Genomic DNA, 25,936 nt, shown 5'->3' with positions numbered 1-25,936 from the left:
CCTCAACATGGGGGGTGCCTTGGGGAAGGGGGGGCTGTGCGGCCCCCCCACCCCAAAGCACCTTGTCCCCATGTTGACGAGGACAAGGGCCTCTTCTCGACAACCCTGGCCGTTGGTTGTCGGGGTCTGCGGGCAGGGGGCTTATCGGAATCCAGGAGCCACCTTTAATAAGGGGGCCCCCGGATACCGGCCCCCCACCCTATGTGAATGAGTATGGGGCACAATGTACCCCTACCCATTCACCTGTAAAATAAAAGTACAAAAAAAACACAACACACGAGATAAAATACTTTATTGCACAGCTCCGGGGGTCTTCCGTCTTCGGGGGTCTTCTCGCCGGACTCCTCCTCTATCTTCTTGTAGCTCTTTTGCTAGCGGAGGAGTCCGGCTTTCTTCCTCGTCGCCGGCCTCTTCTTCCGACTTCGGGGGTCTTGTCCCCCTCTTCGGTTCTTCTGCCGGGCCACCGCGCCTTCTTATAGCTCTTTTACAGGCAGTGGCCCGGTCTTCTGTCGCCGCCGCCGCCTTCCGTTCTTCTTCTTCTTCTCCAGGAGATGTTGACTCGACGATCTCTCCGGCCGCAATGCCAGGGATGCGCTGCACTGCCACTTATATAGGGACAAGGGGCGGTGTCACATGGGTTTATGTCACATGGGTTGGTGTCACATGGTGACCCCGCCCCCTTACGATGTCACAGTCCCGGAGGATGCTGGGACTGTCGCCATGTGACATCAACCCATGTGACCAACCCATGTGACATCCGAAGTCGGAAGAAGAGGCCGGCGGCGAGGAAGAAAGCCGGACTCCTCTGCTAGCAAAAGAGCTACAAGAAGATAGCGGAGGAGTCCGGCGAGAAGACCCCCGAAGACGGAAGACCCCCGGAGCTGTGCAATAAAGTATTTTATCTCGTGTGTTGTGTTTTTTTTGTACTTTTATTTTACAGGTGAATGGGTAGGGGTACATTGTACCCCATACTCATTCACATAGGGTGGGGGGCCGGTATCCGGGGGCCCCCTTATTAAAGGGGGCTCCCGGATTCCGATAAGCCCCCCGCCCGCAGACCCCGACAACCAACGGCCAGGGTTGTCGGGAAGAGGCCCTTGTCCTCATCAACATGGGGACAAGGTGCTTTGGGGTGGGGGGGCCGCGCAGCCCCCCTTCCCCAAGGCACCCCCCATGTTGAGGGCATGAGGCCTGGTACGGCTCAGGAGGGGGGGCGCTCGCTCGCCCCCCCTTTCCTGGCTGGCCGGGTAGCGTGTTAGGACAAGGGTCTGTTGTGGACTTGGGGGGGACCCCCACGCCGATTGTTTTCGGCGTTGGGGTTCCCCTTTAAGTCCATACCAGGCGGCGGGGCCAGCGACGTCTCCTTCGCGGGCCCCGCCTACCTGGAGACCCGCTCAAAATGAGCGGACTTTTCTCCGGGCGGGAAAAGTCCGCTCATTTCAAAAGTACGGCGGACTGGCATACACACGGCCGGATTGTCCGCCGAAATGCGAGTCTGGCGGGAAGATTGGAGTGCAACATGGCATTCTAAGTCCGCCGTACTTTTGGGTCAAAAAAGTATGCCGGAGGCTACACACGGGGGGATTGTTTGGTGGACTTGAGTTTGCCGGACTTTTCCACCGGATTGTTTGATCGTGTGTACGTGGCATAATATACTATAATATGCAAGCGTGCAATATGTGTAATATTGAATGACAAAGTAAACAAAAAAGAAAAAAAATTCATGTGTAACTGATATACAAATGTAAAAATCCAGATGAAAAATAGAGAAAAAGGTTCCTGTAAACTAGTATTCAGTGAAGGAGATCCCACTAGTATTCAGTGGAGGAGAACCCACAAGAAGTGGACAGCGTTGGTCATATGCTTGGCAGTGTGTCACCCATTACCATAGTTAAGATAAAAGGCTTACCAGAAAGCCAGCAACCACCCTTACTCAGGGGGATCACAAAGCGCTTGTTTGGATTCAAAGATCCACTGGAAGGATGTCAAAGCATCTCTCATCAGAAGCCTCTATATACACCGGGTGGTATTCAGCAGCCAGAACAGCCTCAGCAATAGGGTGTGTTATATGTAAAGAGACAAAAGACCCAGGATAGTTTGGTATTGTCTCTTAGACGGTTTATTGGAAATGCTGCAGTGCTGCATACATATGTTTCAAACAGCTACAGTGCAAACAAGCCAAAACTGTTCCTTGCAATTTACAAATCCATGGAAGCGATCACACATGCGTAGAGCATGTGAGCATGGCATCCCAAAATCCTTTTGTCAAAGGTGACGTCATCAAGGTATAAATACTCTATTGACAAGATAAAGGAACACTGTCATTGGTCACACAGGACGGCCTAAAGCCGCTAATTGGATAGTGAACCCTGACCAATTGTAACCAACCCTGATAGTGAACCCTGACCAATAAGAAGTAATCCTTTCAGCCATTGATGGAGTAATATGTGTAACATCCCTAAGTGACAGAAACCACAATCCTATGGCAATAGAGGCACACATTGCCATCTTGTGGAAAAAAATGGAAAATAAAAAAAACCCACATATTTATTAACACAAGCTTGCTTCCCTATATTGCCAATAGACCTTAAACTAATCAACAAAAATTTAAACATTACAAAAATGATAAATAAATTAAGACTCATTGTAATCAAAAATGAATACAATGCATATAAATTATTAGAAAAACTGTGAAGACACACACACATATATATATGATAGTAAGATTCTTTAATGAATCAAAATTAGTATTAAACGATGATAGAATATAAAATAAATAAAATTGAAAAAAGAATGATAGATAATATAGATAGATAGATAATATAAAATAAACACAAATTTAACTTAGAAAAATTAAGTTAAAATTGGAAAAAGGAGTAGTAATGGCCAGTATGGTATAAGGGGGACATCAACTATTATTAATAAAACTGTTGATGTCCCAATCAACAATCAAACCATTGGGCATATGGGAATCCAATTTGTATATCCAGTTAGTCTCAGCTCTGGACAATGTTTCCTTCTTTTACAGAAAACTTTAAGTCCAAAGAAATGAATTTTTACCAGACTTATCTCATGACTCATTTGTTGTTATTTAGCCAAAAAATAGGCCAAAAATAAACAGATTCCAGATCACCATCCCATATGAAGAGAACATCATCGATAAATCTTTTCCACCTCACAAGCTCTGATCGCCTGTTATGTAGAACTATGTCCTCCTCCCATTTTAACATTAAAAGCTTAACCATGCTTGGGTCAAACTTTGCCCTGTGGCTGTCCCTTTATTTGCAGATAGTATGCCCCATCATGCCAAAAATAATGATGTGTCATTGAAAACTCCAGCAGTTCCAATAGGAAGTTGCTCTGTGTAATTGAAATAGTGGAGTCACGAAGAAGAAACTGTTATACCGCCTCATATGCCAACTTGTGCGAGATTGCTGTATACAAAGATGCAACGTCCGCAGTTACCAGTAAATATGTTGGCTTTCACTCAACAGTATCTACTATATGACATGTTTGGTGTCTTTGAGAAACAAGGGGGTACCCATCACCAGTGGTTGCAGATAATAGTCTACATATTTCCCAATATGAGAAGTTATAGAATCAATACCACTGATGATGGGTCATCCTGGGGATTTCCAAAGTTTTATGGATTTTAGGCAGTAAGTATATTGTTGGCAGTCGAGGAGCCAGAGTGTACCAAATGCTCCTTCTCTTTTTTATTTAAAATCCCTATATTCAATCTCTTCTCTATAAGATTTTTTAATTCTCTTTTAAATTTAAATGTGCGATCCATGAGTAAGGAGGAGTATGTGTCAGAGTCAGACAAAATTCTCATTATCTTTTGTGAGTATATTTCCTTTTCCGTGATCACAATAGCTCCTCCTTTTTCCGCTGGGCGTACAACAATGTCCCTGCTCTTACACAGTGTGTTCAATCCTATCTTTATGTTGCGTTGAGGTTGTACAGGTCTTAATCTGAGGTTTTCCAAATTCTTTGTAACCAAATCATGAAAAACATTAACACTGGGAGCTACTTTTCCAGGGGGATTAAAAAGTGATGCATTGGACAAGCCTAAATGGTCAATGACAGATGCATCCCTAACTAGCTGCCTAGGGGGGTTGCTTAGGAGGTATCTTTTAATGTTTAACTTTTGTGTATATTTATGTATATCTATGAAACTCTAAACTTGTTGAGATTCTGTGGGGATGCATATTTCAATCCTATCAAGGATTGCAATCTCTTCTTTAGAGAGTTCTTTGGTGCTAAGAAAATGATGCCACTTTCACTTATGTCATCCTTCTTTTCAGGGTAAAAGTGCCTCCCCCCTCTGCAGCCTCTCTTGCGTCTCCATTTCTTTTGTGCCCCCCTCTGGTTCCCCCCTGAAAATCCTGTTGACAATGATTACCAGATAGATATTGACTGAAAGGGGGATGAGGGGCTGGATGGGTACTGGTATTTCTAAATTCCATTTCTCTGATCTCATTCGCTAGAGGCGCATACCTGTTGGAAGTATCCATAATGGGGACCATGCAAGTTAGAATCAATATGACGTGTATATTGTCCCCTCCCATGTCTCCATGGTGGAGGGGGACCTCCATGTGGGGACTGGTGGTTGTAATGAGAGGTTAGTCTACCTCTTCCACCCTGGCCCCTAGAGGCATTAGAGTATTGCTGTGGGCCCACCCTTCTTCCATGAGGTTTATTAACAAAACAGATACCTATCACTGAAACAGTGTTTCATTGTGAATTAAATCTTCGTACACATTAGATTCTTCTTGGCATATACTGTACATCTAAGCAAATTTCTGGTGCAATAATTACCATAGATGATTTTACTGCAGACCAAATGTAAAAATCCGAATCTCCCCCTTCCTCATCTTACACTCACCGCCCCCCCCCCCCCCCCCCAGACCACTGAATACCTTTTTAGTTATACAGAAACGTATGCTCTGACCTTGACTTAGAGCCCTACATATCAATCGAATCCTATTCATGACACGTTGACCCAGCTTGATAAAACCAACCCCTCTATATCAACTTTCATATCATAATTTATGAATAACTCCATATATTTAAAATGTACTCAGAGTCTATGAAACCTGACAAGCTCTTGTGTTAACAGAAATAGTGCTCTCTCTCAATATCTCACTGATAAGATGATTTATTGATGTTAACAGCCTAAAAGTTAGGATGTTATCGTAACATGCCAAATGCCATGTTATTTGTATTTTGTGTTTCTGTAATACACATAATTTTGCTTGTCCTCTTTTGTTTCCAATAAAAACATTATGGAAAAAAAATGTTTAAAGTGGTGCAGTACATATTTTGCCAGACCCCATCTTTCTCATGATGGCATTTAATCCACTGCAAGCATAGTTCCTGTATGAGTTTATTCATTCCACACTAATCCATAATTATTTCTTGTTATTGCAGAACATGCAAAGAGGCAAAAAATTGGTTCAAACACGCAAACACCGTTAAAGTCTATGGGCCACGAATGTGAAAAATCAAAAGTGCTAATTTTAAAGGCTCATATGAAAGTTATTGCCATAAAAAGTATTTGGGGACCTGGGTCTTACCCCAGGGGACACGTGTCAATGCAAAAAAAGTTTTAAAAATGTAAATTTTTTTGGAAGCAGTGATTTTAATAATGCTTAAAGTGAAACAATAAAAATGAAATATTCCTTTAAATATCACGCCTAGTCGGTGTCCTTAGTATGCATCTTTCCCATGTTTATAACAGTGCCACAGCAAAATTACATTTCTAAAGGAAAAAAAATAATTTAAAACTGTAATAAATTGTTGGATCCTGTCAATATAGATAAAAAAAACAAAAATGTACAAAAAAAATAGCGTGGATGTCCCCCAAAATCCATACCAGGTGGAGCCAGTAGAATAGGCCACTTTGGCAGCTGCGTTGGAAGGCAAACTACTCTGAGCCTGAGTGACAGAGGATGAGGAGGATGTTATCCACTCCGCCAACTCTTCAGCATGTTGTGGTTCAATAACACAGGCAGCAGCAGCAAAAAAGGACAAGCGTGCCCCATGGCCACCTGCAGAAGATGCGCCATGTCCTAGACCACCACTGTTGACTGTAGACACAGAGGCTGCTTGTCCTCTTTTAGTGGCCTGTGAGAGCCTCTCCTTGGTGCCCTTCTGGACATGATGTATTTTTTGTTTTGCAACACCATGCTACACTGTATTAGATACTGTGTACACCACCTGAAGTGTATTAGAAAGTGTACAATGGTTGCACTGTATTGTATACTGTGTACACCACCAGAAGTGTAGTAGAAACTGTACAACAGCTGCACTGTATACTGTGCACACCACCAAAAGTGTAGTAGAAACTGTACACGCTGTATTCGATTCTATGTACACCGCCTGCACTGTATTAGCAACTGTACAACTGCTGCACTGTATTGTATACCACCAGAAGTGTACATTGCCTGCACTGTATTATCAACTGTACACCACAGAATGGACTGTAGATATAGGCTACACTGCCGTCCAACGTAGAGTATATATATATATATATATATATATATATATATATATATATATATATTTTAATACACCTCCTGAAGTGTATTAGAAATAGTATACCACGAAATGCACTATAGATATAGGCTACACTGGATGCAGAGTATATATATATATATATATATATATATATATATATATATATGGCTCTCTTAGCAGAGCACGCTGTGATTGGCCAAAGCATGCAGGTCAGGTGCATGCTTTGGCCAATCATCATATAGCAAAGCACTGCAATGCATTATGGGGCATTGCACAGTGCTCAAATTTTTTGTGAACGCCCCATATGTTTGGTTTGTTTTAGAACAAATGAACACTCAATGTTCGAGTCGAACTTATGTTTGACTCGAACCGATGGCTAATACCTAGTGCTACTACTACAGGCAAGTCAAGGGAATGGCTATGGGGGCATTGTTTTGCAGTGCTAATCTCTTAATGGGTTATTGGGAGCTCCAATACATCTGGGCGAATAACCCATATGGGGACAATCTAGTCCTCTATGCCTGCTACATACATAACATCCTCATTATTTGGAATGGCACGGAAGAGTAGTTGGAAGGCATTCTGGCCCATTGCCCCAGCAATGCTTTTAGAATTTCCTTCACCCGCGTGAGAGGAGATGTCTCTAGTCTTCTTGGATTTGGAACTACAGGCAGATATTAAAGGAGGAACTCATACCTCCACGCCTACAGTCATCACCATCCCAGATGGATTAAGAATGTCCCCTTTGGTCAATTTTGTAGGCTTAGACGCACCTGCACCTTCAAGAAAGACTATAAGGAACAACATACATACACATGGAAGAAGCCTCCTGTAAATATTTGCAGATTTATGATAAGACATCCCAAGAAGTAGAGAATGTTGTAATATATGATGACAACACCGAATGCACACAAGTGAGATTCTGTACTAGGTATAACAACAAAGTTCCCACAAAACAAAAAATCTTCAGGAAGAATTGAAAAAACACTAAAACAAGACTTGGTCTTGAGGAATAGTCTAACATCACACCCGAATTAGATTTTTTATTAGACCGAAAGACTTTAGAAGCATGATTATTCCAAGTAGCGTGAAAAGAACCAGAACAAAAGGTCTTAGCCCTTGTACACACGGTCGGAGAATCCGTCGGAATGTGTCCTATCGGACCGTGTCGTCGGATAATCCGACTGTGTGTGGTATGCATCGGACTGATTCTGTCGGAATATCCATCGGACCCAATTTTCCAACATGTTGGAAATATTTCCCGACCAACTGGTTCAATCGGACATACTCCGATCATGTGTAGCGATTTTTGATTGGACCAAGTGCCACGCATGCTCAGATCAAATTCCTACATCAAAGCTATTGGCTACTAGCCTGAATGTAGTCCCATCGTAATGAAATTACATCATCACGTTCTGAATGATCAGATTTTTTGACAACTTAGTCTGACCGTGTGTATGCAACAGTTTCGGACACAATCCGTCGGACTAAATCCGACGGACAAAATCCGACGGATTTGGCTGGCAGAATCTCCGACCGTGTGTACAGGGGCTTAATGAGGTCTGGACCACTGTCTTTGACCAAAAGGGAAGCTATAGATGTGGGATTAGCAACTGTGGCAATTGTGTGTATATGTGCCATAGGAAGAAGGAAATAACTGGACTGGATGGAAAAAGCCATGAAGCAGTTTATAAACTGCATATATGACAGTGCAGCGCTAATATAAAAAAAAGTAGACTGACATGTTGCTAATAGCATATAATATTGAAAGTCCTTTGTAATATAAAAGAAACAGATGGATGGAAAAGAAAAGTTGATAGTGACGTTCTCCTGTGGTGGTAAGAGTGCTCACGGATATTCCTATAGTGAAAGCTTAATCAGTAACTCCACCACCAGCTAGCCAAACTGCTCACCTCAGATATCAGACCCCTGAGCTAACAGATAGGTCAAATATGCATTCTCCACTAACAGTGGCCGTGACTGGTAGTCTAGGTAGGCAGATAGATAGGATGAGACATCTTGCCACTTTGCACAACCTCACGTTGTTACTCTCGCTTTCCAACCAGGGTGCCATAAAATACAGTAAAAAAGACATAGTGACTACTGTATGGCTAAAAACTTTTTTTTATCATTTGTATTTTATTGTCATTTTCAAAATTGAACAAAAAGAAGGAGAAACAACACAAAAAATCAACATACATAGGGGAAATAAGGGAAAAAAAAAGGGGGGGGGGTGTTCCATGGGGGTGGGGGGATACATACAACCTAGTCAAGTTACATGTATGCATACATGGTGGTAGAGAGTCACTTCCATTCAACAGACCCAGGTCATCACCCCTCCCGCTCCAGACATTCGATCCACATGAGCAGGTCCCTCTCCCATACTAGAGGAGGGTGGGGTGCCCCCCTACCACAGTTAAAGCTTTACAAGTGACTCCCACCGCATAGTAAAGAGGGAAGAACATATTAAGTCAACCAAAACCAAACATCTTCCATTAGAGTATGTATAGAAGCAAAGGGGAGACAGAAAGAGAAGTAAATTGGGATGGGGGTGGGAAAGGAAGTGTAATCATCATGTCCCACCAGATTCAGTGTTCAACTCACCAGCAGAAGATGCGTTCTGAGGAGGAAGGTAAAGTCTCCAAAATTCAGGGTCTGCTAGGGCAAGAAGCGTGACATCTAAACTGGATGTAACCACAGTTGCGGTCTGGACATGAGCCTTCCAAGGTGCCCATGTGTGCTCAAATTTCTCCCTGGTGTCCCTACATGTGGCCAGCCAACTCTCCGCTTCCATTATCTCCCCCACCTTCCCCAACCAGTCCTGCTCGCTTGGAATTTGTGAGCTCTTCCAATGTAGTGGTACTAAGCGTTTGGCTGCATTGAGGAGGTGGGGGAGTACACTCTTTTTATATCGTGACGGAGGCATAGTGGGTATGTGGAGCAAGAAGTGCTTAGGCAGGGCTGGGATATCAATACCCAGACTGTCTGACACGTGTTTGTGAACCATAGTCCAGAATGGCGCTAGCACGGGGCACTCCCACCAAATATGGAGGAAGGTGACTTTCATTCCACATCCCCTCCAGCATACATCCGGAGTGTTTGGGAAGATTCTAGCCAAGGTGATGGGTACCCTGTACCACCTAGATAAAATGTTATAGTTATTTTCTTGAGTCTTAGAGTCTATCGAGCTGGTATGTGTTAGGCGGTATAAACAATGTAACTGGTCGCCTGTGAATTCATGTTGGAGGTCCTTTTCCCACTCCGTAATATAGTGTGGTTTGGGATTAGGTGTGGTGGACTCTAAGAGGCCATACATCTCCGAGATCACGTGTGTCAGAGGCTCCACGGATGCCCACATGTTCTCGAAGGCTGTCAGCGTGGCCCGAAGTGGTGTATGTCTACGGTGCTTGGTTATGAAGGCCTGCAGTTGGCGATGCCTCCAGAAATCAAAGGGGAAGCTGCCATATCGCTCCCTCAAAGTAGAAAGCGGTACCACCGCCCCTCCCTCTACAAATCTGTCTAGGCTGACCTTCCCATCCCATATCCACGAACCTAACGCGGCCATCTGTTCCCCAGGGGGGAACCACGGGTACCCACTCACCGGTGTCAGAGGGGATAACTGTGGTGCCAGTGCAAGGCGTGTGTTAACCCTATCCCACGTTTCCAGGGAGTGGACTGTAAATGGGGAAACCCATCTTGAGAGCCCCCTGTCCCCCGCCGGGACCCAGGGTGTGTAGGCCAAGTCTCTGCCCGCCATAGTCTTTTCCAGGGGGACCCATAGCTTATGTAGCGTATGAAACTTCCAATTTAAAATGCGTTGTAATGCGATCGCTTGGTAGTATTGGAGTATGTTAGGTATGCCCAGGCCTCCTTTCAGCTTAGAGCATTGGAGCGTCGCTATGGCCAAACGCAGCTTCTTCCCGCCCCACACGAATTTAACAAAAAGGCTACGTAGGTTCGAGAAAAAACGCTGCGGCAGATGTATCGTATCATTTGTAGGAGAAACAAAATGCGGGGTAGTATTGTCATTTTCAAAATATTTGTTCATCCCACCCAGGTAAAAAGGGATTTATCCTAAGTGGATAAATCCATTGAAATCTTCTGCAGTAGGGGCAAATAGTTGTGTGCATACAGGGAGTCAGTACGGCTAAAAACACTTTTATTCAAAACGACAGGTACATAGCACTATATTCTAGTGCTGGGATGTATGGCGTAAGTCTTTCCAGACATAAAACAATAAGGTGGCTGCAGTGACGTTCCAGGGTCCTCGCGGAACGTCACTGCAGCCACCTTATTGTGTTATGTCTGGAAAGACTGTACGACATTCATCCCAGCACTAGGGTATACGGGAGCATCACCCTGGAACATCACTGCAGCCACCTTATTGTTTTATGTTTGGAAAGACTTCCGACATTCATCCCAGCACTAGGATATATGGGAGGACCCTGGAACGTCACTGCAGCCACCTTGTTTTAAGTCTGGAAAGACTGTACACCATTCATCCCAGTACTAGGGTATAACGGGAGGACCCTGGAACGTCACTGCAGCCACTTTATTGTTTTATGTCTGGGAAGACTGTACGCCATTCATCCCAGCACTAGGGTATAGTGCTATGTATGGGAGTACCTGTCGTTTTGAATAAAGAAAGTGCTTTTAGCCATACAGTGTGCACTATATATTTGTTACTGTATTTTATGGCACCATGGTTGGAAAGCGAGAGTAACAACATGAGGTTGTGCAAAATGGCAAGACATATCATCTGCCTACCCAGACTTCCAGTCACGACCACTGTTCCTGGTGAATGTGTATTTGACCCATCTGTTAGCTCAGGAGTCTGATATCTGAGGTGAGTGGTTTGGCTAGCTGGTGGTGGAATCACTGGAGCATAAATTTGGCTTTTGTCAAAATATAAAACTGTTTTTTAAAAGATAAAATCAATGCTAGCTAGTTTTGTGTGTTTCAGATTCTCCCTAAAACATCTATGAGGTTCTTAATTTTTTGTTGAAACTCATTGATGTTTTTCTTGAGATTATCTAAATCGCGATTGCACCCCATTATCTCCCCGATGAGGATCTGGGCACTTTCACTGGTAAAATGCGATACTTCTTCCACAACATCCACATCACCTAAAAATAAACCAAAAAACACACCATGTATTATAAAAATGCAGGCATACATCTATTACCTGAAGCTGTGGTCTCAGACACTCACCTGTTGTGTAAAGCTGGAATACTTACCTGTTTTGTGCAGGTTTCACAGATGGAGACACCCCTAAAGTATCCACTGGAGCACATGTGTGGGACACCCTAATAGAAAAGGTGTTCTGATGTCCCACACTAGTGCTCATGAGTCCAGATGTGTAAACAGCTATTGAGTGTCCTCTCCTTTACACTGAATCAAGTTTGCATTTCATTCTAGTTACAAACCTCTCTAGACAACAAACTTCCTTTGACTATAAATAGGCATGAACAAATGTAGTTAACTGCAACTTTCCAAAACATCGTATTTGAAGTCGGTGAACAAATGATGTTTACTGCGAACGATTGAACCCATGAACATGAAAGTGGCCATTTTAAACTGTACAACAGTAAAGAAAAGCACATGGAGCAGTATGCGAGCAATAATAATAATAATAATATGAACACACGACAACTACTTACTTTTTTGAAGAACTCGCTTGATCTTTCTGTACTGATCGTGCTCCCTCAGTTTCAGGTCTGACCAGCATTTCCTCAATTGATCCTTGGATCGTCGTACCCCAAAATTCTTCTGCAGACTCTTCACAACTTTAGCCATGATCTTGGCCTTTCTGATATTTGGGTTTGGGTGAGGTCCATACTTCCCATCATAGTCGTTCCTCTTCAATATGTCCACCATCTCCAACATCTCTACAAAGGACATATTTGAGGCCTTCAATCTTCTCCTCCGGGATCAGGATGTTTCTGGCTCCGGGCTTTCCTCGTCCTCCTCGTTGCTGTATTTAACTATGCACCTGCTGTGCTCTCCCCACTGCGCTAAAAGAGAAGTGGCGGGGAATAGATTAGAAAGAATGTCAGGGGCAGGTGGAGTTTCCCACATATGCACTGTATATAAAACTTAACACGCGTGCGTCATACGTACGATATGCGATATGCGAGTGGAAGGAAGGAGTAGCGGAAGCGCCGATCGTTTGAACGAAGGTATAATTTTAACTTGGTACATCACTGGCCTATACTGCTTCTAGATTGAGGCCTATATTGGGTCAAGATTAGGAGAGTTTAGCCTGACATTAGGGTTTGTCTTGTGTTGTGTCTTGCAGAGAAAATGGATGGGTTCAAAGACCACAGTTTGCTGCCTATTTTCATAAACAAGTACAGGCAGCTGCCCTGTCTATGGAAGGTGAAACACCCCCATTATAACAATAAATTAAAAAGGCAGGCAGCGCTGGAGAAACTGCTGGAGTTGGTAAAGCCCGTGGTACCCATGGCAGGCATCACCTATTTAAAAGCCAAAATTGGTGGCCTGAGGAGTACATATCTGAGGGAGCGTAAGAAGGTCCAGGACTCCATGAGATCAGGAGCTCCAGCAGATGACATTTATGTCCCCAGGCTGTAGTACTATGAGAGACTGCAATTTCTGTTAGACCAGACTGAAATCAGGGAATCCCTCTCAACCCTTCCTTCCACGCTTCCTTCCATGATTCCTTCCCACTCAGCTGAGACTTTCGATGCCCACCCTGGGCCTTTCAGCCAGCCTGAGCCAGGTATAGTATTGTTCTACATATTTTTTAAGTAAAAATGAATGAGGTTAACTAGATGTGATTATTGATCACTAATTGCTGAATTGATAAAGTGTTTTACATATCAATAGACAGTAGTAGCCAAAAAATAATTGGGACAAGAATGAAAAATGCTGGGCTCAGAATGATAGTCTTTTCTTATTTTTTTGTTAATATTCAATTTGCAGCAGTCATGAGTGGAAAATTGTGTGTGATTGATGAACCAAAAACTAAAAGTTTGTCCCTTTTTTATACACAGGAAGACCTCAGCCAGGAGGAGGGTGTGGAATGTAACAGCCAGGAGGTGGCTGTGGAATGTGGCAGCCAGGAGGAGGTAGGGGTTAATGGCAGCCAGGAGGAGGGCAGGCCTAGGAGCCTGACAGAATCTCAGGTCTCTCCCCTCCGCCTTCCAACCAAAAGGTCCAGAGAGGGGGGGAACTTGAAGAAGTCAGCGCTCGGGCTGATTGGGGAGGCTTCTGCAGCCCTCAAAACCACCCCCACTCATCAAGAGGCCTTTGCCACCTTGGCTGCCTGCAAACTGGAGAAAATGGGGGAGGGGCAATGCCTCATGTGTGAAGAACTAATTTACCTCACACTAAACAAGGGGGTGAGGGGCGAACTAACCCCAAAAACCCACCTGTGTGAGTTGGACCATACTCCTCCTCCTCCTTCTGCCACACCTCCAACACCACATCTACAGCCTGGAAGGAAGCATGGAAGGAAGACCAGAGAGTGATGGCCTGGGTTCAGCCTGGTCTGACAAAAGATGCAGGCTCCTGTATGACCACAGCCTGGGGACATAGATGTCATCTGTTACTTCTGGACCAGACTGTACTCCCTTATATATGGACTTTTCAGGCCAACAATTTTGCCTTTAAATAGTTGATGTGTGTGCTGGGAGCATTGTCTTCCTCTTTATTTGATTATGACACCTAATAACGTTTTTTTATGTCAAAGAAATACTTGCCTATGTGTTTTACTTTAAAAATGACAGTTTATTTGTGAGTAGGCAGGTACTGTTCATTTCAAAAATACAAAACTGAAAATTTATATCAAATACTTACCGTAATTTTCCTTTCCTGATGGACTCCATGGCAGCCTACGTATGGGTTAATCCCGCCTCTCCTACCTCATAGGACCCCACTCCCATAAATCTTTGCTTCTAGTCAGAGACCACGTTCCGTAATTTAGCCTACTCCAGCAAATGAGAGGGAACTCCTACTGCCATGGAGTCCATCAGGAAAGGAAAATTACAGTAAGTATTTGATATAAATTTTCCGTTTTCCTGACAGACTCCATGGCACCCTACGTATAGGAAATAACTAGCCATACAAACCCGGGTGGGCAATTGCTGGATAAAGAAAAGACGGTTTAATTGGCACCGTCAACATTCAAACCAAAATTAACCGAAGACAAAGAAGCCGGTTCTACACAATAGTGTGATAAAAGTATTAATCGACGACCATGAGGCCGCTTTACAGATCACTTCCGGGGAAACATGACGGGAAGCTGCCCACGATGTAGAAACACTCCTAGTAGAATGAGCAGTAACCGCTTCTGGGGGAGCCAAACCCTTAGCCTTATAAACCCTCTGGATGGCTTGGACAATCCAAGACGCTATGGTTCTGGAAGAGGCTCGTAAACCCCTATTCTTCCTATAAAAGTAAATGAACAGGTGGTCAGAATTCCGGAAAGGAGATGTGGCTTCTAGGTATTGCTTTAAGACTTCCCCAACATCTAGAGGATTAATACTGGAAAATTGGAAGGACAATTTACTGATTTTCATGAAAAACAGCTTTTACTTTCGGATTTGATTCTAACATAGGAATCAAGACTGCCCGATCTGGGAAAAAAATTAGAAATGGCTCCTTGCAGCCTAGAGAACTAATCTCAGAAACTCTCTTGGCCGATGTTATGGCTACTAGGAAGGCAGTTTTAAGAGAGAGATCCTTAATAGATGCTTGTCCCATATGCATTTCTGAGAAAATGTCCAAAACAAACGGAAGATCCCATTTTGGAAACCTCGGTTTTCTCTGAGGTCTGAGTCTTATTGCCCCTTTGAAGAACTGCCTAGTGAGAGGATGCTTGGCCCATGAAACTCCTCAGGATGCAGAGATTGCAGAGACCTGAACCCGCAAGGAACTTACTGATAAGGACAAATCTAGACCCGTTTGTAGAAAACCAATAACATATCTTCGGATCTCTACATGAGCCATTGGATGTAGACACATAATCCGCAAACTTTGACCAAATTCTCTGATAAACTTTGTTGTACCTGGTCTTCTGGCGTTTAGTAAAGTAGCAGTGGCTGTGTCAGGACAGCCTAACGTTTCCAGCCTTTCCCTCTCAAAAACCAGGTCATCAGATGGAGCTGTGATGGGCATGGGTGATAAGTTGTTCCCTGTAACAAGAGGTCCGGTCTGGGAGGGAGAGGAACTGGATCCTGGTAGCTGAGCTGTAACAAGAGAGGGAACCATGGGGTGTTGGGACAGTATGGAACAACCGCTACTATTTCAACCTCTTCCCACCTGAGCCTGGACAGAAATCGGAGAATGACCGGAACCGGGGGAAAAGCATAAGCCTTGTGGAACCTCCACTGGTCCGTCAGTGCATCCACTCCGAAGGCCTGGGGACAACGACACCTCGTGTAATATTTCTAATATATTGTAATATTTCTCTAGTTTGAAATTGCACGGGGAGGAAAACAGGTCCACCTCTGGTAGAATTCCCAGAGACAGAATCCAGTTGAACACCTCGATGTGGAGAGACCATTTATTGCTGTCCAGGGAAAACCTTGAGAGAAAGTCCGCCTGGACATTTTGAATTCCCGTAAGATAGACCGTCAGATTCAATAGATTCGACTGGGCCAAAGACATGATCGGCCTTACTTCCTTCAGCAAGAAAAGACTGCGGTTCCCCCTGTCTTTTGATGTAAGACACAGCCGTCATATTGTCCATCCTTAGAAGGACTGAGGATCCTGATGTCAGGTCAAGAAAGACCTGCAAAGCACGGAAGGCGGCCCGGAGCTCCAACACATCCCTTCTGGGATGGGAAATCCCATACGCCTTTGGCTACTTCCGACAGACAGAGAGCAACCTCTGCTGCTGGCGTCCATTGTCACTGTTACCCTCTAGACCGGGGCTATTGAATGGCAATTCAGAAGATTTTTCTGCTGTAACCACCAGGGGAGACTCTCCCTCATTGAAGGGGTTATCCGAACCAGATGGTCTCGGGAGCCTGGATCCCACTGTTGGAGAAAGCCCTTCTGAAAGGGTCTCATCTTCCATTGTGCCCATTTTACCATCGGAGCTGTGGCCACCATGGTACCTATTATCATGAGACGCTGAGAGGCCCTGAGAAGGGAAGATGACATTGCAAGATAGATTCTGTTGGGAATCACCGGAATCTTCTCTAGAGGTAAGGAGATTGTACTCTTTACTGTGTTAAATTGGGCACCGAGAAACGTTAAGGACTGAGTTGGGATTAGATGACTTTTCTCCCTGTTCAACAGCCACCCGAATTCCGTCAGGGTAGAAATGACCTGATCTCGATGTGTCAAGAGATGGTCTCTGTTTTGAGAAAGTAAGAGTAGATTGTCCAAGTAATGGTGCAATCGAATACCTTTGACCCGGATTAGAGCTATGATAGCCAGTAAGAGCTTGGAAAACACCTGAGGCGATGTTGTAAGCCCGAATGGGAGACATGTAAACTGAAGGTGCGTTTAATCCACTGCAAAGCGAAGATACTTGTGAAAATCCCTTGCGATAGGAACATGAAAATAAGCATCTTTCAGGTCTATGGAAATAAGCCAGTCGTCTGGTTGGATCGTCTGGCGTATTGTTAGCAATGTCTCCAGCTTGAACTTTTTTTTCCTTATAAATGAGTTCAGGTGTGTCAAATCGATGACCGGCCTTAGGAACCTTTCTTTTTGAGGACCATGAAAAGGGGGGAGTAAATCCCTTGGAACCTTTCCTCGGCTGGAACCCGAATGGCAGCCCCTTGGGCCAACAGGGATTCTGTATAAGACAGAAGAATTTGTCTCTTTTCTTCTGAGTGTGGCAGAATTGTTGGAACAAACCGGTGTATGGGTGGACTGCTGAAGACCCAGGAATGACCCACTGACACTGTTTTTATCGTCCAATAGTCCTTGACCGAGGCTGCCCAGATGTGCTGAAAAAGGAGTAAACGAGCCCCAACTTGCTCCGCCTGGACAGGCTCTATATCAAAAGGACTTGGAAGGCTCCCGTCCCCCAGGACGAAGCTGACTTTGAGGACTTCTGGCCAGAGGGCTGATTTCTCCTTTCAGTTTTTTCTAAATTTGCGTCCAGGTCTGTAGCGATGGGCATCTCTAGCGCGCTCTGGATCCTGTCTATGTTGAGATCTTCTCTGGCCCAGGAGACACGATCCTGGGGTAAGAACCCCGACTTACCACCTGTAGCATGCGTAATAGCTGAATCCAGCTTGTTCCCAAAAAGGGAAGAACCCTCAAAGGGAATTCTGCACCACGCCTGTTTAGAGGCAGGATCAGCAACCCAGGGACGTAGCCACAAGTCACGCTTAGCCGTAACGGAAGAAAGCATAACACGTGCGTCTAGGCAAATAATATCAAGGGATGCCTCCCCCAGGAAGGCCGAAGCAAGCCTCAGCTCATGTATTGGTGATCTCCTTCAGAAATACTGCCCAGAGCTGCGCCAACATCATCCATCCAGGACTCCATCGCTTTGGACAATGCTGCCAGAGCTAAGGCTGGTTTACAAGCCATACCTGCTATTATATAAATAAGTCTCAAGTCCGTATCAATCTTTCTTTCTAAGCCACCCTTGAATGACACAGTATCTTCTAGAGGGAGTGTAACATGTCTCACTAACCTCATTAAGGCTGCGTCAATGAGAGGGGCCTCATTACTCTTGAATGGGTAAATTTTTGATATTTAGGAAATCAAGGAGTTTTTCCTCTCAACTTTACTCCACTTGTCCATGATAATTTCGCAGAGTTCACCCAAGAAGAAGTTTGGGCGTTCCTTCTTAAGATGTTTAAAATATTTCCTCTGTTTAGAGGGAGCTTCTACAGGATCTTCCCATCTCAATGCATCCTTAACCGCTCTGACCAACTGCAGAACTAAGGAAAAATCAAAACCGGCACCAGGTTCCATCCCTTCTGTCTCGCTGTCAGAAGATCCGGTAAATGAGAGACTATGACGAGAGGGACCAGGAACCTCTGTATCCAACATTTCTGTGGCTAGAGCCGTAACGGAGGGAGGGATAAACGGTTGATCAGAATCTGCTTTACTCAGTGATTCCTGAACTACTCTCCTGACCAGAGCTTCCACTTGCTGGTCCCCGGCTCCTCTTTCCTTCATGGCTCTATCATAACATAGCTCGCAGAGGGATTTACCCTCTGGGACCTGAGCATTACATCCCCAGCAAGCTCTTTTCTCTGAGCGACTGGCATGGCGGTGGGAATGTCGACCAGACTTAGACTTAGACCTCTCTTTGTGGTGTCTGGATGGTGACCTAATATGTCTAGAACTTGACGTGGAATGGCGATGTTGCGACCTAGACTGGCCCGAATCTTTATGCGCTGACAACTGAGGCTCAGACCTAGAAGGGCTGGAAAGAGAACATGCAAAACAAAATCATCCTGATCCTAACCCAAAAAATACAGGCAGAATGAAAAACATAAAAGATTCCATCCTACCTGCAGCATAGGGGTTGGCCACTGGGGAACGGCGATACGTCCATAGCGGCAGACTCAAACAGCTAGGTAGTAAAAACAAAAACAGTGCTTGCAGAGTACATAATACAGGGCAGGCATAGACTGACGATAGGAAAAAAAAAACCATACTTTGAGAATCAGGGAAGCAGACACCGGGAGCAGCTGCCTGAGCTCTAAAACATCCCAATCAAATAGCTGTCTCTGCCAGCTATTTGAATCTGCCGTAGAGTGATGACGTCATAGCGCCCACAGCGTACTTGCGCCGAGACTGACGCCGCTGTACAACGCCCGCGCGCATGCGTGGCTGCCGCCATCTTGCCCGATGGCGCCTGCGCAAACCAAGCCTCGGTCTCAATCGAGACTTGCCAGCTGCGCAGATCAAGGCAGGAAGCGGCGAGTTGGAACGCAGAAGCGTCCCAGCGCCATGACCAGGAAGACCCACATGACAGAACAGCACAAAAACTGCTGCCATAGAGAAAGAAAATATGTATACATTACCAGTCACCGCACAACACATGATCCAACCTGGACTGGGAGCTTGAAGTACTCACTGTGCACCCGGGGCATCATAAATGGGGGGCCTCCTGCAAGGACGTTTGGCCAAATTGCCGCTTGCCGGCCAATGGCTGGGCAGTAAGCTCTTCATGGCATCGCATCAAAATCGCCTGTGCCCGCCCTGCTAATAGCTGGGAAAATTGGGCTCCAGAAAGAACCGCCATCCTGAAATTCGTGCACAAAACCAGCAGGTCTGTATCTGAAAACTTCATAAGGTAAGACACCTTAGTCCTAGGAGGAGGACAAAAAAGGAACGTGGTCTCTGACTAGAAGCAAAGATTTATGGGAGGGGGGTCCTATGAGGTAGGAGAGGCGGGATTAACCCATACGTAGGCTGCCATGGAGTCTGTCAGGAAAGTCAAATTAAAGTGGTTGTATAGTCAATTTTTTTACTTTTACCTACAGGAAAGCCTATAATAAGGCTTACCTGTAGGTAAAAAAAATATCTGCTAAACCTGTACGGTTTAGGATATATTCCCCTCGCTATGCGCCGCTGACTGCAGCGGCGCATGCGCACAAGGGCGCACAAGGGCACAAGGGCACAAGGGCATGCGTGGGAGTGACGATATCGCGGCTCCGGCCACTCACAGCGCCGGAGCCACGATGCCCGGAAGAAAAGCAGAGGGAGCATGTCAGCTCCCTCGGTGTGGATCAGGACAGATGTCGGGGCCTCGTTCTAAGGTAAGTATTTCATAATGAGCTAGTATGCGGTGCATACTAGCTCATTATGCCTTTTCCTTTGCAGGTGGCAAAAAAAAAACATACAACCGCTTTAACAAGGGACACCAACAATAAACAACCTCCTCGAGATTAAAAAATGAAACAATAAAATAAAAAGATAATAATGATGTTGTGGTAAATTGACACACAAAACACACAAAAAAATTACGAAGATGACCAAAATGTTAAAAAAGGTGATTTTGATTAAAAAAGCAACCACAACATTTTAAACAAATATTAAAACATAAAAATCAAAAATGATTCAGGAGATTTGACGAATAAAAATATTATATTCATGAAATCAGGAGAAAGAAGAAAGAAATAAGTTTGTGAGAAGTCTGTGTGAATACGAAGAGCAAAAGAACTTCATTCTTCTAGTATTATAAAGAAAAAGACAATGCGCTGCATTAAACTATTTTTAACATTGCAGCATGACGAATGTGCTATATCCATTACGAACGTTAGTTTTACCAGACCAAGCACTTCCGTCTCGTAATTTATTGTGAGAATGCATGGCACTTTGTGCGTCGGACTAAGCTACACACGTTCGGAATTTACGTGATTGGATTTTGTTGTCGGAAAATTTTAGATCCTGCTCTCAAACTTTGTGCATCAGAAATAGTGATGGACGAACATCCGACGGGACGTTTCGCGAACGCGGCCAAAAGTTTGCGAACCGCAAGGTTCGCGGTGGACCCCATTGACTTTAATGGCAGGCGAATCTTAAAAACCTCCAGGTCATATTTTCAGCCACAAAATACTTACTAGCTGTGCACACATAGTCCCACCACATGGACACTGACATAACAAAAGTATTAAGCGCACGCAAAAGCAGAATGCAGCATTTTTCGAAGCAAGGCCTGGAAGTGCTCCATTCTGACAGCCCTCTGTGACGGTGGTAACATTTCCACCATTTTATGTTTGTACTGGGGGGTCTAAGTACGTTGCCACCCAGTACTGGTCCTTGACCTTTATGCTTTTTATACGGGGGTCCCTGTTAAAACACTGGAGCATGAAGGCCCCCATTTTCACTAAACTGGAAGCGGTGTGGCGGCCTGGCTCCTGCTCATCATCCAGGATAATGTCATCCTCCTCGTTCTCCTCTACCCATCCACGCACAACAACAGGGATGCCAGAAAGGTTTAAAGCATGCTCTTCTGGCTCCTCCTCATCCGCCCCGGCACCATCCTCCTCTGACTCCTCTTCAGACTCCTGTTGTTGACTTGTCTCCCTCTAGTGGTCAGATATACAATTACATATAAAATTCACTAAACCTCCAGTATTATATATAAAAATCAGATAAATCAGAACTACATACAATCAGAATGCTCTGCACTTTCATTGTAGTATATGTTACTGGGTGGCTGGGCTAGAACTACAAGTCCCAGCATGCTCTGCACCTCTCTTGCAGCCTGTAATAGAACTATAAGTCCCAGCATGCTCTGCACCTCTCTTGCAGCCTATGATAGAACTACATGTCCCAGCATGCTCTGCACCTCTCTTGCAGCCTGTGATAAAACTACAAGTGTCAGCGTGCTTTGCACCTCTCTTGCAGCCTGTGATAGAACTACAAGGTGGGGCTGAAGTAGAGTTGCCACCTCATCCCTTTAAAACCGAACACATATTAATTACACAGGTTCTGTGGCTGATTAAGGTGGTAATTAAACTCACTCTGTGCCTTATCTGCATTAGATTAGCCTCAGAACCTGTGTAATTCAAAGGTGTTCGGGTTTAAAGGGATGAGGTGGCAACTCTAGGCTGAAGACCAGGGGGGTACAGAGATGAGACAGATGTGCAGGAGGTACAGTGTTGGGGAATAAAAGCAGGGGTTGTAAATCAGTGGTGGAGATGTGAAAGGAGGTGTATTGGTGGGGCAGATGGGTTCAATGTTAAGACAGATGAGAAGGTGATTCAGTAGTGAGACAGAAGAGCATGGGGATATGGTGGTGTAGCAGATGTGCAGGGAGGTAAAGTGGTGTAGCAGATGAAAAAAGTGATGTGGCAGATGAGTAGTGATGGATGAACTTCCGACAGGATGTTTCGCAAGCGCAAACCGCGAACACGGCCAAAGTTCGCGGTGGACTCCATTGACTTTAATGGCAGGTGAATCTTAAAAACCTACAGGTCATATTTTCAGCCACAAAATACTTACTAGCTGCGCACACATAGTCCCACAACATGGACACTGACATAACAAAAGTATTAAGTGAATCTGGGATCGACAACGACAAGCATTCTTTTTTTATCTGTGAAATTTTGACAATTCAGGAGCGTATGAAGGCCATGGAGGAGAGGCAAGGTGATGTAGCAATCTGGCTGTATGCAATACACACAGCCACATCTACTGTGCTCATATAAGCACCCATTTCCATCTTAATGATATAATACTTTAGCTTACCTTCAAACCCACTCATCCAAGTATTCAGATATCACCCACATTCCTACATCCTCATCTCAGCCTGACTGCTCCTCAGCCAGGCCCTTCTGATTCCCCATTAAAGAGATATCACCAGCATTCTTACATTCTCCAAACGGTCAGCATGTGTGTCCTCTCTGACCTGGACCAATCTTTTATTTACCTTTCCACAGGAATCCACGCCCTGGAGGGTTTGCCTCCAACCAGCTAAACACCTCCTACAAAGCTTGTGACCTCACTGCAGCAACACAGGATGTGAATGCCCATATAAGGACAATATAATGCAATACAATACAGCAGAAAGTGGTGTCTTCACAGACAATCAGACATTTGTTTTCCTTCAAAATAACCAATCACAGACATGTATACATTCAAATAGTCAGTGACGCAAAGTGACTAAATGCTTTCAATGACGGAAACCATACAAAACCAATGAACAATGACTACAATTCCGTTGATAGAAATCCTTAATATACATTGTTCCAGAGAACAATGTATAGCTGGATTATTCTACACCTCCTTGTGGATGGAAGGTTATCCACAGATGTGCACCGCCTATCTCTATGTGGTGATCAGACACAGCAGAGACAATGAGCGCACACAACCAATCCTTGCAGAGCAAGCACATGCCCCCAGACAATCGTCTGTACAATGTACAGGGGCCCTTTTGCTGGCGGACATACCCCCACTCCGCAAACACCTCTTTCCAATCCCAGGAAGTTATCCACTACCTAACGGATCTCAACCAGCGTCAGTCAGCCCCAGTCAGCTCTTTGAGAGCGGGCTAGGGGAGAATGAACACAGGAGGACTCTTATGACAATACATATAAAAATACATCTAAAATTTTCCACAACAAAGGTCAGGCCAGGCTATGAAGGGGGTGCAGGAGGTGATCAGTTCCACAGTCGGGGCAGCGCAGTCCTGTGCCAGTGTCCCAGTGTGCCAACCTGTGCTTGAGCCCCTCCCTCTGCCTGGCCCTTACCCCCACCTATGCAAGGCTCCACTGCGGTGGTCCTGAGGTGCCAGTCCAGTGCTGATCCTCAGCCATGGTGCTGGCAATGCCTGCTGATTGACTTCTCTGCTGCTATCTCCCTCACTGTCTGAAAAAAGCACGGTGATAGGGACTAAGCACTGATACCAGCACAGTGATAGAGAGCACTGACACCAGCACCGAGATAGAGAGCACTGACACCAGCACCGAGACAGAGAGCACTGACACCAGCACCGAGACAGAGAGCACTGACACCAGCACGTGATAGAGAGCACTGACAACAGCACTGTGATAGAGAGCACTGACACCAGCACCGAAATAGAGAGCACTGACACCAGCACCGTGATAGAGAGAACTGACACCAGCACGGAGATACAGAGCACTGACACCAGCACAGGATCTTGTGGGCACCCACGTGACATCACTAGACACCTCATCATCAATGTCACCTTCCCCACAGCTATAATTAGAGATCTCGGAGTAGGCAGCAACACCGGGGACCAAATTCCTCCTTGGGCTGATCTGGGTACTGTAGTCAGACTGCTGAGTGGTGGTTGTTGCTACCTCCTCTTCCTGATCCAATGCCAAGACAATGTCTTGTGATGGATCAGAAAATAATTCATGTGACTCAAGCGGAGGGTATATGGTGGTGGTGTTGGTAGTAGTGTCTTTGGGGGTGCACACAGCAGAGAATGAAGAAGAGGGTGCAGATCGAGAAGATGAGGAGGGTGCAGAAGAGTAAGGCTGAGTGAGCCACTCAACCAAGTCTGGTGTGTCCTTTGACGTAATCAAACGTAATCGAATGACCCTGTGACAAAAGTCTCTAGAGAAGTTCAGTATGTATGTGGAAGAAGGTATATAACACCCCACTTCAATCTGTCGTTTTGGGGGGCCACTGGTCTATCACACCAGTTATAATACTTTTTTTTAATTGCGTTTGTCACTCTTTGTAGTATGGCTGCAGAACCGCTCAGCAGTCACAATGCTGCACAGTGGAAATGCACTATACTATGCTTTCTATATTTGCAAGTATTTTATACGTGTATTACACCCCTATATACCTCACACCAAATAGTACACCTATACCAGTCCTTAAAAGGACCTTTGTGGACCTAATAGTAGCTAGCTAGTAGCTAGTGAATTGCAGACTGTCCTTGCTCCAAACACCAAACTGTCCCTCCCTACACTGAGAAACGACAGCTGCAGAATCGGTCAGCAGCACTGCAGGCAGTGCACTATAATATGCTTTCTACATTTGAAAGAAAGTATATTATACGTGTACAACCCTATATACTGTACACTGTGGCAGCACGCAGGTAAAGTCACCTGGTTGTATCCAGGATGGGAAATATGTGTGCCCTAGATTCAGGCTTTATGCAGACTTTTACAATTAGAGGGGAAGAGTTAATGAGCCCAGCTGAAGTAAGTGGGCTCATTAAGACCTCTACAAAAAACCCCAGCATGCTTAGGGAGATGCTCCATCCTGGAACCAGTTTTGTGTTGTATAGACTGGGGAGTGGGACACCTGTTCTGTGCGGTGAGTTAACGCCTGTGTGGCAAACCTCTACAACAGAGACAGGGACTGGTGCAGCACAAGGCTGCACTCAGTTGTTAGATAATGAATCTAAGTGTGTAATTAGAGGTCAAGCTGACCAGGATTTATTTTCATGTTTTATTTTTGTTTGGCTGTTATATGTTTCAATGCATGTAGCATAAATAAACCGCATCTTTTGTTTTTTTTGCACCTACAACGCTGTCTGCTGTGCCTGATTTTGTGTTGTGAACCCATCCAGGGGGTCACACACACCCGCTGCCGAGCTAACCCCTCACAACACATATACCAGCCCTTAAAAGGACTTTTGTGGACCTAATAGTAATAGCTAGTGATTAAACTGACTGTCCCTGCTCCACACAGCGTTCTGTCCCTACACTGACAAAAGACAGCTGCAGAATCGGTCAGTAGTGCACTCAGCAATCAGCAGCACAGCAGTCAGCAGCAGTGCACCAGAACCCTATATACTGTACACCTATACCAGTCCTTAAAAGGACCTTTGTGTCAGACTTCCACTTACCAGACCAGTGAGTCCGCTTGGGCAGAGGGTGGTCTCCTGTACATGTCCGACTTACAACTCCTTGTAGAGTAGACAGGTGGCTGGGAGTGCGGAGTGGTATGAGAGCCTATGAGGAGGGCCCAGGAGCTGGAAGTAGGATGAACCCCAAAGCAGCAGGTGAGTAGGCTGAAACACAGGCAATTGGGT

General features: G+C 45.0%; 1 protein-coding gene across 2 annotated transcripts in view; it reads left to right on the top strand.

Moving 5' to 3' along the window:
- REN (renin) overlaps positions 1-25,936 on the top strand; it is a 1,244,704-nt gene that overhangs the window by 969,405 nt on the left and 249,363 nt on the right. The window contains exon 9 of one of the 2 annotated variants that reach the window (XM_077481236.1): positions 5,434-5,691. The exons of the other annotated variant lie outside the window; for it this stretch is intronic. Coding sequence (XP_077337362.1) covers positions 5,434-5,481 — 48 coding nt within the window. The 3' untranslated portion in view covers positions 5,482-5,691. Of the gene's footprint in view, positions 1-5,433; positions 5,692-25,936 lie in introns of those variants that run through there. 2 annotated transcript variants of the gene reach the window in all.

The sequence above is a fragment of the Lithobates pipiens genome, unplaced genomic scaffold (genome assembly GCF_037356315.1).
Source record: "Lithobates pipiens isolate NorthernLeopardFrog02 unplaced genomic scaffold, aLitPip1_a1.2 Scaffold_16, whole genome shotgun sequence".
NCBI lineage: Eukaryota > Metazoa > Chordata > Amphibia > Anura > Ranidae > Lithobates > Lithobates pipiens.
The sequence above is the reverse complement of the archived record's forward strand: the minus strand, read 5'-3'. Positions and strand labels throughout refer to the sequence as shown.